This window comes from Penaeus chinensis, unplaced genomic scaffold (assembly GCF_019202785.1).
Source record: "Penaeus chinensis breed Huanghai No. 1 unplaced genomic scaffold, ASM1920278v2 CTG_1841, whole genome shotgun sequence".
NCBI classification, from domain to species: Eukaryota; Metazoa; Arthropoda; class Malacostraca; order Decapoda; family Penaeidae; genus Penaeus; species Penaeus chinensis.
Window position 1 is genome coordinate 27501 of NW_025917976.1, and position 11971 is coordinate 39471.

An 11971-nucleotide genomic window follows, 5' to 3' on the forward strand; every position below is an offset into this window, starting at 1 on the left:
TCAGCGCCTACGGCTGCTGTCCGGATAACGAGACGGTCGCTCGCGGTCCGGATAACCAGGGCTGTGGCTGCCAGTACACCCCACACGGCTGTTGTCCGGATAACCACACCCCCGCCGGCAGTCCGGATAAGGAAGAAGGCTGTCCGTGTTACACTTTCGAATTCGGATGCTGTCCGGATGGCGTGAGCATCGCGCGGGGACCAGGCGGACAAGGTGGGGTATTTGTTGTATTTGTTGTATTTGTTGTATTTTGTTGTGTTTGTTGTATTTGTTGTATATGTTGTGTTTGTTGTTGTATTTGTTTGTTGTTGTATTTTGGTGGTGTTGTATTTTGTTGCATTTGTTGTATTTGTTGTTGTTGTATTTGTTGTATTTGTTGTATTTGTTGTATTTTTTGTATTATTTTGTTGTTGTTGTTTATTATCATTTTCATTATCATTATCGTCATTATCATTATCATTATTATTATTTATTATTATTATTATCATTATTATCATTACCGCGGTTATTGACCGGATAACATAATAATAATAATAATATAATGATAATAATAATAATGATAATAATAACAATAACAACAAATAATAGTATAATTCTTATAATAATAATATATTGATAATAATAATATAATATAATAAAGATGATAACATAATAATGATAATAATAATATAATATAATAATAATAATAATATGATATAATATAATAATAATATAATAATAATATTGATAATAGTAATAATAGTAACAACAACAACAACAACAACAACAAAAACAAATAATAACAACAACAAATAATAATAACCTCATGGAGAGAATAGTTAATTGCAGCTTTTATTATTTCAATAATTTCAATCTTGCAAAAATAGGATTTTTTTTTTGCAATGCTTTTAAGGTCATTGGATCGACCTTTTTTTTTTTTTTACCTTTTATTATACTGTCTTTATTTCAACTGTTTACCCCATTTTCCCCATTTTCCCAAATTATTTGTTTATTTCAACTTTTTACCCAATTTTCCCAAATTATTGGTTTATTTTATCCCTTCCCCCCCATTATCCACCTCCCAATCCCCCCCAATTTTACCCCCCAATTTTACCCCCCATTTCCCCCTTCCCAACCCCCCCTCCTTTCCTCCAATTTCACTCCCCTATTCCCTCCTATTTCCCCTCCAATTTTACTTCCCAATTTCACTCCCTTATCTCCCTAATTCCTCATAATTCCCCCCAATTTCACCCAATTTCACCCCCCGTTTCCCCTTCAGGCTGCGGGTGCCAGTACTCGCCCTTCGCCTGCTATCCCCCCCCCCCCCACCCATTTCAATCCGCTATTTCCGCCCCAATTTCCTCCCAATTACCCCCCAATTTCCCCCCCCAATTTCCCCCCCCCAATTTCACCCCCAATTTCACCCTAATTTCACCCCCCAATTTCACCCCCCATTTCACCCCCCATTTCACCCCCCATTTCACCCAATTTCACCCCCCCAATTTATCCCCCATTTCACCCCCAATTTCCCCCCCATTTCACCCCAATTTCACCCCAATTTCACCCAATTTAACTCCTTTTATCCCCCCCATTTCACCCCCCCATTTCCCCTCCAGGCTGCGGGTGCCAGTACTCGCCCTTCGCCTGCTGCCCCGACGGCAAGACGCCCGCCAGCGGCCCCGACCCCTGACACCGCCTGCGGCTGCGAGGCGTCGGCCTTCGGCTGCTGCCCCGACGGCGTCAGTAGGGCCAGCGGGAGGCTCTTCGAGGGCTGCGCGGTCGAGGAGGAGGTCGAGGCGCAGGTGCCTGGAGGTAAGGGGGAGGTCGAGGCGCAGGTGCCTGGAGGTCGAGGAGGAGGTCGAGGAGGAGGTCGAGGAGGAGGTCGAGGAGGAGGTCGAGGAGGAGGTCGAGGAGGAGGTCGAGGAGGAGATAAGGTGGACAATAACCAATAGACAATAACCAATAGACAATAACCAATAGACAATAACCAATAGACAATAACCAATAGACAATAACCAATAGACAATAACCAATAGACAATAACCAATAGACAATAAAAGTAGATAATAGACAATAGACAATAGACAATAGATAATTAACTCGCTTCCCTTTCCCCAAGGACCGCGGGCCTTGCGGGAACTTCTAAAAAAAGACAAATAGACAATATATAATAGCCAATAGACAATAGACAATAGCCAATAGACAACAGACCGCTAATACCCCTGCCCCCCCCCCCTTCCCCCCCCCCCCCAGAGGTGTGCGGGCACGCCAATAACCGCGGGCATTGCGGGAACTTCTTAGAAAAGACAGCCAATAGCCAACAGACAACAGACAACAAATAATAGATAACAGATAACAAATAATAAATAACAGATAACAGATAATAGTTAATAGATAATAGCCAATAGACAATAGATAATTAACCCGCTTCCCTTCCCTTTCCCCAGAGGTGTGCGGACACGCCAAGTACCGCGGGCCTTGCGGCAAAAAAAGACAATATAACAAAGACAAATAGATAATATATAATAGACAATAGCCAATAGACAATGGATAATAGCCAATAGATAACAGACCACTAATCCCCCTGCCCTTCCCCCCCCCCCCCCCCAGAGGTGTGCGGGCACGCCAAGGACCGCGGGCCGTGCGGCAACTTCACGGTCAAGTGGTACTTCGACATGGACTACGGCGGCTGCAACCGCTTTTGGTACGGCGGCTGTGAAGGGAACCGCAACCGCTTCGCTTCCCAGGAGGAGTGCGCGGCTGCCTGTGTCGAGCCTGAAGGAAGGGGTGGGTGAAATGGATGTTTTTGTTTGGTTTTGCTGTCTTTGTTTGTTTTTGCGGGCTTTTGCGGTTTTTTGGCTGTCTCTTTGTCTCCCTTTCTGTCTCTTGTCTCTCTCTCTCTCTCTTTCCGTCTCTCTCTCTTTCCGTCTCTCTCTCTTTCCGTCTCTCTCTCTCTTTCTCTTTCTCTGTCTTCTTTTCTGTCTCTCTCTCTCTTTCTGTTTCTTTCTGTCTGTTTCTTTCTGGCTGCGAAGGGAACCCCAACCGCTTCGCTTCCCAGGAGGAGTGCGCGGCTGCCTGTGTCGAGCCTGAAGGAAGGGGTGGGTGAAATGGATGTTTTTGTTTGGTTTTGCTGTGTCTTTGTTTGTTTTTGCGGGCTTTTGCGGTTTTTTGGCTGTCTCTTTGTCTCCCTTTCTGTCTCTTGTCTCTCTCTCTCTCTTTCCGTCTCTCTCTCTCTTTCCGTCTCTCTCTCTCTATCCGTCTCTCTGTCTTTCCGTCTCTCTCTCTTTCCGTCTCTCTCTGTCTTTCTCTTTCTCTGTCTTCTTTTCTGTCTCTCTCTCTCTTTCTGTTTCTTTCTGTCTGTTTCTTTCTGGCTGCGAAGGGAACCCCAACCGCTTCGCTTCCCAGGAGGAGTGCGCGGCTGCCTGTGTCGAGCCTGAAGGAAGGGGTGGGTGAAATGGATGTTTTTGTTTGTTTTTGCTGTGTCTTTGTTTTTTTCTGTCTCTTCTGTCTCCTTTTCTGTCTCTTTCTCTTTCTCTTTCTTTCTCTTTTTCTCTTTTCTCTTTCTCTTTCTCTTTCTCTTTCTCTTTCTCTTTCTCTTTCTCTTTCTCTCTTTCTCTTTCTCTTTCTCCCTCCCTCTCTCTCTCTCTCTCTCTCTCTCTCTCTCTCTCTCTCTCTCTCTCTCTCTCTCTCTCTATCTCTATCTCTCTCTCTCTCTCTATCTCTATCTCTATCTCTATCTCTATCTCTATCTCTCTCTCTATCTCTATCTCTCTCTCTCTCTCTCTCTCTCTCTCTCTCTCTCTCTCTCTCTCTCTCGCTCTCGCTCTCGCTCTCGCTCTCGCTCTCGCTCTCGCTCTCGCTCTCGCTCTCGCTCTCGCTCTGGTACGGGGGCTGCGAAGGGAACCTGAACCGTTTCGCTTCCCGCGTGCAGAGGCTGTTTTTTTTTTTTTTTTTTAGCTGTTTTTCTCTCTCTTTCCGTCTCTGTCTCCTTTTCTCTCTCTTTTTGCCTCTTGCTGTCTCTCTTTTTTTCGTTTTTTTTCATTATTTTTTTTAGTTTTCTGCTGTTTGTAAGAGAGAAAGAAAGAAAGAGAGAGAGAGAGAGAGAGAGAGAGAGAGAGAGAGAGAGAGAGAGAGAGAGAGAGAGAGAGAGAGAGAGAGAGAGAGCGAAAGAAAGAAAGAGCCAAAGAGAGAAAGAAAGAAATAAAGAAAGATAGAAAGAGAAAGAGAAAGAGCGAGAACGAGAGCGAGAGCGAAAGATAAAAAGAAATCTCTACCTATCTACCTAATCTCTACCTAATCTCCCCAATCTCTCCCGTGCCCAGAGACCGCGTGGCCGGGCCGTGCACGGGTTCCGTCCCGTCCTGGAAAGAGAAAGAGAGAGAGAAAGAGCGAAAGAGAAAGAGAAACAGAAAGAGAAAGAAAGAGAGAGAACAAAAGAAAGAGAGCGAAAGAGAGAACGAAAGAAAGAAAGACCGAGAGCGAGAGCGAAAGAAAGAACGACCCCAATAACTATCTACCTAATCTCTACCTAATCTCCCCAATCTCTCCCGTGCCCAGAGACGTGCCGCCTGCCCCGCGTGGCCGGGCCGTGCACGGGCTCCGTCCCGTCCTGGTACCACGACGCGGCCAGCGGCACGTGCAAGCCCTTCGTGTACGGCGGCTGTCTGGGCAACAACAACCGCTTCCCCGACAAGGACACGTGCGAGCAGCGCTGCGTCGTGCCCGAGAAGACCGGTGAGTGTGTTTGTTTTGTCTTTGTTTGGGGTTTGTTTTGGTTTGTTTGGGGAGAGAAGATCGATTTTTTCGGTTGTTTTTTGTTTGTTTTTGTTTGGGGAGAAAAGACCGTTTTTTTACGTTTTCGGTTGTATTTTGTTTGTTTGTGTTTGTTTGGGGAGAGAAGACCGGAGAGCAGCGGTGCGTCGTGGCCGAGAGGACCGGTGAGTGTGTTTGTTTCGTCTTTGTTTGGGGTTTGTTTGGGGAGAGGAGATCGATTGTTTTCGGTTGTTTTTTGTTTGTTTGTTTGGGGAGAGAAGACCGATTTTATACGTATGTTTGTGTTTGTTTGGGGAGAAAAGACCGTTTTTTTTTTGTTTTTTACATTTTCGGTTGTTTTTTGTTTGTTTGTGTTTGTTTTGGGAGAAAAGACCGTTTTTTTACGGTTGACAAATTAACAACAACGTTCCTGAGAGGACCGGTGAGTGCGTTTGTTTGTTTGTTTGTTTGGGGAGAGAACAGCGTTTTAAAAAAGTTATATTCCGTTATTTTTTGTTTGTTTGGGAAAAGAAGACCGTTTTTTTCGGTATATTGTTTTTTTGTTGTTCTTTTGTGTTTGTCTCTTTGTTTATTTTTCCGGTTTATTTGTTTGTCACAATATTACGTTCGTATCTTTCCTTGTCGCTGATTGGTCCGAAAATTCCTTTTTGAAATGTCTTTCGACCAATCAGCGACGGCGTTCGTTCACGGCGTCGCTGATTGGTTGACGGGAAAGATCTTCTTGACCAATCAGCGACGAGTTTGATTCTGCGGTCTGACTTTTCATATTTATTTTTTAAAAAACTTTTAATTTTTGTTTTTGATTTTTAAAAAGTGTTTTCGAGTCTAATTAAAAAAAAAAGTGTTAATTCTTTCATATTTATTTATTAATTTTGCATTTTTATTTTCGCGAAAAGTGCTCGCCCCAAGTTTTAAAATTTGGCGGAAAGCGTTAATTCTTTCAAATTCATTTACATATCTAATTAATTAATTCCAACTTTTCGTTTTTTATTTTAAGCTAAGAATATCTATTTATTTAATTTTAAGGAAATGCTCGCCTTAACTTTTTTCAAAATTGGTGGAAGGTGCACGCCCTAACTAAAATAATATTGCAATAATTTTTTCTTGCTTTCTTTCATCTAAATCTCGTAGTTTTGTAGTTCATGAAAAAAAAAAAAAAAATATTCTGTCTATCCATAATTTTTTTAAAGATTTATTTGTCTTTATTTAAGAAAAAAAAAATAATCTCGTCTGGATATAGAAATTGCAAAGATGTATATCCTTTTATATAATAATAATAATAATAATAATAATAATAATAATAATATATATGTATGTAACAATGATTTTGATTTTAAGAATAAATTTATAGTAATTTGAAAAAGGCGATAGACATAATATTTTTTTTAAATTAATGAATGAATAAATAATAATAATAATAATAATTGGAATGTCTTGAAGCATTTTGCATCCGGTTGCCAGTTACTGTATTAATCAATTCCTTTTTTTTCTCTTCTCTCTCTTTCTCTCCCTTCGTTTATCTGTGACCTTTTTTTGTGACCTTTTAAAATTTTCCTTGTGACGTTTGACCCTTTCTTGTGACCTGATCTTTCTTTCTTTCATTCTTTCATTCTTCGTTTCTTTGTTTTTCTTTTTCTTTTTCTTTGTTTCTTTCTTTCTTTATTTCTTTCTCTTTCTTTCTTTTTCTCTTTCTTTTTTTCTTTTTCTTTTTCTTTTTCTTTCTTTCTTTCTCTCTTTCTTTTTTTCTTTTTCTTTTTCTTTCTCTCTCTCTTTCTTTTTTTCTTTTTCTCTTTCTTTCTTTCTCTCTTTCTTTGTTTCTTTTTCTTTTTCTTTCTTTCTCTCTTTCTTTGTTTCTTTTTCTTTTTCTTTCTTTCTCTCTTTCTTTGTTTCTCTCTTTCTTTCTTTGTTTTTTCTCTTTCTTATTCTTTGTTTGTTTGTTTGTTTCCACTCTCTCTCTCTCTTTCTCTCTCTCTCTCTTTCCCCCTCTTTGTTTATGTGTAACCTATTTCCTCCCCATCCTTCCCCCACCCACCCAACCCCCCCTCCCCAACCCATCCTTCCCCTTCCCAACCCACCCACACCCAACCCCATCCCCCCCACACCCTTCCTTCCCCCTTCCCCCCCACCCATCCCCCAACCCCTCCCACCCCCTTCCCTTCCTTCCACCCCTTCCCCCCCACCACCCCCTTCCTTCCCTCCCCCACCCAACCCACATCCTTCCCCACCCCAGACCCATGCCTCCAGGAAGTGTCCGCTGGCCCCTGTCGCGGCCACTACCCGCGCTGGGCTTTCGTGCAGGAGGAGAGAGCGTGTCGTGCCTTCGTCTTCGGCGGATGCAAGGCCACGGCGAACAACTTCCTCAAGGAAGAGGAGTGCCAGCAGCGGTGCCTGCGCGGCGGCAGGAGAGGTTAGGAGATGGAGAGGAGAGGGGGATAGGCGGGGGATAGGAGATGGATAGGTGGGGGATAGGAGATGGATAGGTGGGGGATAGGTGGATAGGAGAGGTTAGGAGATGGATAGGATAGGTGGATAGGAGATGGATAGGAGAGGTTAGGAGATGGAGAGGAGAGGGGGATAGGCGGGGGATAGGAGATGGATAGGTGGGGGAGAGGAGATGGATAGGATAGGTGGTGGATAGGTGGATAGGAGGATAAAAGAGAGGTTAGGAGATGGATAGGATAGGTGGATAGGAGATGGATAGGTGGGGGATAGGAGATGGATAAGATAGGGTGATAGGATAGGTGGTGGATAGGAGATGGATAGGATAGGTGGTGGATAGGAGATGGATAGGAGAGGTGATAGGTGGTGGATAGGAGATGGATAGGAGAGGTGGATAGGTGGTGGATAGGAGAGGTGGATAGGTGGTGGATAGGAGATGGATAGGATAGGTTGATAGGTGGTGGATAGGAGATGGATAGGAGAGGTAGGGGGATAGGGGAGATAGGGATAGGATAGGTGGTGGTTAGGAGATGGATAGGTGGGGGATAGGATGGATAGGAGAGGTTAGGAGATGGATAGGTGGTGGATAGGAAATGGATAGGAGAGGTTAGGAGATGGATAGGAGGGGGATAGGGGGATAAAAGAGAGGTTAGGAGCGGGGTGGGTGGTGGATAGGTGGTGGATAGGTGGATAGGAGAGGTTAGGAGGTGGGTAGATGGATAAGAGTGGTAGGGGGATAGAAATGGGTTAGGAGCGGGATAGGAGCTGGATAGGAGAAGTTAGGAGCGGGATGGGAGAGCTGAATAGGTGGATAGGAGAGGTTGGGAGAGGGATAGGTGATGGATAATGGGATAAAAGAGAGGTTAGGAGGTGGATAGGGGGATAGGAGAGGTTAGGAGCGGGATAGGAGAGGTTAGGAGCGGGATAGGAGGTGGGTAGGAGAGGTTAGGAGCGGAATAGGAGCTGAATAGGAGCGGGAGAGGTGGTTAGGACGTGGATAGGAGAGGTTAGGAAGTGGATAAGTGGACAGAAGTTCAGGGGTAGATAAGTGGATAGAGGTTAGGAGGTGGATAGGAGAGGGACAGAGGTTGATAGGAGAGGGGGTGGGTAAGTGGATGGATAGGTGGATAGGAGAGGGGAGGCTAATAGATGGATAGATGGGTGAGGTGGATTAAATAGGTAGGTGGAGGTGTGGATAGGTGCTTAGGAGAGATTAGGAGAGGGGGTAGATGGGTGGATAGGAGAAAGGGAGATAGGTGGATAGATGGACGGGTGGATGGATAGGTGGATAGCAGAGGGAGAGGTTAGGAGAGGAGGATAGGTAGGGGGGTAGAGGGATAGATGGATCGATAAATGTATAGATAGATAGACATAAATGGATAGACATTGATAGATGGATGGACAGACGTAACTGGATAGGTAGATGGTTGGATAGTCATAGACAGACATGGATAGACGGATCGATAGATAGAGGCTTTTGGGGAGGAGAGGACAAATAGACGTTAATTGAAGGATAGATTGATAGGTGGATAGATAGACACAGACGGGTGGTTGAATGAACAGAGGCATTGATAGATAGATAGATAGAGGTTAGGTGAAACAGAGATTGATAGATAAACGTTAATTGAATGGTAGGTCGATAGATAGGGGATGGATGGATAGATAAATAGATGGATAGATGGATGGATAGATATATGGATTGATATATGGATAGATATATACATAAATATGTGGATGGGTAGATGTATGGATAGATAGATATATAGATGGATAGATGGAGAGATAGATAAATAAATAGATAGATGGATATAGGGATAGATGGATGGATAGATAGATTGATAGATAGATAGATAAATATATGGATAGATGGATGGATAGATAGATTGATAGATAGATAAATTTATGGATAGATGGATAGATAGAGGGATAGATAGATAAATATATGGATAGATGGATAGATAGAGGCATAGATAGATAGATAAATATATGGATAGATGGATGAATAGATAGATTGATAGATAGATAGATAAATATATGGATAGATGGATAGATAGAGGGATAGATAGATAAATATATGGATGGATAGAAAGAGGGATAGATAGATAGATAAATATATGGATGGATAGATAGAGGGATAGATAGATAGATTAATATATGGATGGATAGATAGAGGGATAGATAGATAAATTCCAGGTATTATCAATAAAATGTGTGACTATTTTAGAAATGTATTTACATTTTATTCTAGAATAGACACATAAATAATAATAATTCCTTTTATATTCATTTTTACTTCAAAATCTATTTTTTTCTTTTTCTTTCTCTCTCTCTCTAACTGTAATAGTGATTTAGAAAATTAAGCTCTAATCCAAATGTCTTAATTTTACTGCATTTTGGGATTTTATTTTAATATTTTTGAGATGATTTGCATGTCATTTGCATGTCATTTGCATGTGAATTGGAGCGGATTCTGTCATTTCGGTTATTTGTTTGTTTATTTATTTGTTATTTGATTTTGCTTCGTGATTCAATTGTTCTTTTTAGTGAAATTAGATGGGGTTGGTGCTTGTTTGTATGTGTACATGGATACGTACATGGATACGTACATGGATACGTACATGGATACGTACATGGACACACACACACGCACTCACGCATACATACATACATACATACATACATACATACATACACACACACGTATACACACACACACGTACACACACACACACGTACACACACACACACGTACACACACACACACGTACACACACACACACGTACACACACGTACACACACGTACACACACGTACACACACGCACACACACACACACACACACACGTACATACACACACGTACACACACGTACACACACGTACACACACACACACACGTACACACACACACATACACACATACACACACACACACACACACACACACACACACATACATACACATACACACACACACACACACACACACACACATACACACACACATACACACACACACACACACACACACACATACACACACACACGCACATACATTAATATAAACTTTATATAATTAATATTTCATTTTCAAAAAAAAAAGAAAAAAAAAAAGAAATAGCCGAGATTTCAAGAATTCATTGTTGAACTAAATAACTTTTATATAATATTATTTCGTGGATATTATATATATAAATATAAATATGCCTCGATATTTGTATATAAATATGTATATATATTTAGATTTACTTATATATATATATATATATATATATTTTTTTTTTTTTTTCACATGTATGATATTTTATTTATATATAATAATAGTTGTATATACATATTGTTTTTTGTATATTATAATAATATCATATAATATAATATATATATAATATCCCATTATGTATAATAGATTTAATTCTAACCATCACAAAGTCTTAGGGGAAAAAAAAATATATAAAAAAAAGCTTCCTCCATTTAAAACCGTTTCCCTCCCTCCCCCTCCCCCCCTCCCTTCCCTCCATTTAAAACCCCTTCCCTTCCCCTTCCTCCCCCCCTATCTCCCCCCATATCCCCTACCCCCATACCCCCCCTCCTTCCCCTTCCTCCCCCCCTATCTCCCCCCATATCCCCTACCCCCATACCCCCCCTCCTTCCCCTTCCTCCCCCCCTATCTCCCCCCATATCCCCTACCCCCATACCCCCCCTCCATCCCCCCTCCCTCCACCCTCCCTCCACCCTCCCTCCACCCTCCCCCCATCCATCCCCCCATATCCCTCCACCCTCCCCCCATCCATCCCCCCTCCCTCCACCCTCCCTCCACCCTCCCTCCCCCCATCCCCCTCTATCCATCCCCTCCATCCATCCCCCTCCTACCCTTCCCTTCCCCCCCAACCAGACCTGTGCACCCTCCCCAAGGCCTCCGGTCTGTGCGACGAGACCATTCCGCGCTGGTACTTCGACTCCTCCGAGGAGCGCTGCATGCCCTTCTACTTCACGGGCTGCGACGGCAACGCCAACCGCTTCGCCACGCGGGGAGAGTGCGAGGCCACGTGTCCCGGGGAGGTGGAAGGTAAGAGAGAGAGGGAGAAGAGAGAGAGGGAGATGAGAGAGAGATGGAGAGAAAAGAGACGGTTCGAGACGGTTCATGACGGTTAAAGACGGTTAAAATCCGTTAAAACCCGTTAAAATTCGTTAAAAACCATTAAAAACAGTTCGAGACAGTTCAGGACGGTTAAAGACGGTTAAAATCCGTTAAAGACCGTTAAAGACGGTTAAAATCCGTTAAAGACCGTTAAACAGTGAGATGGGGAGAGAGAGAGAGGGAGAGAGGGAGAGAGAGAGAGAGAGAGAGAGAGAGAGAGAGAGAGAAGCGCTGCACGCCCTTCTACTTCACGGGCTGCGACGGCAACGCCAACCGCTTCGCCACGCGGGGAGAGTGCGAGGCCACGTGTCCCGGGGAGGTGGAAGGTAAGAGAGAGAGGGAGAAGAGAGAGAGGGAGATGAGAGAGAGATGGAGAGAAAAGAGACGGTTCGAGACGGTTCATGACGGTTAAAGACGGTTAAAATCCGTTAAAACCCGTTAAAATTCGTTAAAAACCGTTAAAAACAGTTCGAGACAGTTCAAGACCGTTAAACAGTGAGATGGGGAGAGAGAGAGAGGGAGAGAGGGAGAGAGAGAGAGAGAGAGAGAGAGAGAGAGAGAGAGAGAGAGAGAGAGAAGCGCTGCACGCCCTTCTACTTCACGGGCTGCGACGGCAACGCCAACCGCTTCGCCACGCGGGGAG

The 11971-nt window shown here is 43.2% G+C and overlaps 1 protein-coding gene across 1 annotated transcript in view; it reads left to right on the plus strand.

The window, feature by feature from the left end:
- The window catches only part of LOC125024649 (papilin-like), a 37957-nt gene extending 26615 nt beyond the window's left edge, over positions 1-11342 (plus strand). The window contains exons 16-22 of the mRNA XM_047612450.1: positions 1-213; positions 1259-1284; positions 1596-1791; positions 2590-2766; positions 4537-4713; positions 6983-7159; positions 11083-11342. The exon at positions 1-213 is cut by the window's left edge and continues 15 nt beyond it. Coding sequence (XP_047468406.1) covers positions 1-213; positions 1259-1284; positions 1596-1791; positions 2590-2766; positions 4537-4713; positions 6983-7159; positions 11083-11342 — 1226 coding nt within the window. The remainder of the gene's footprint in view (positions 214-1258; positions 1285-1595; positions 1792-2589; positions 2767-4536; positions 4714-6982; positions 7160-11082) is intronic.
- The last annotated feature ends 629 nt before the right edge of the window (positions 11343-11971 follow it).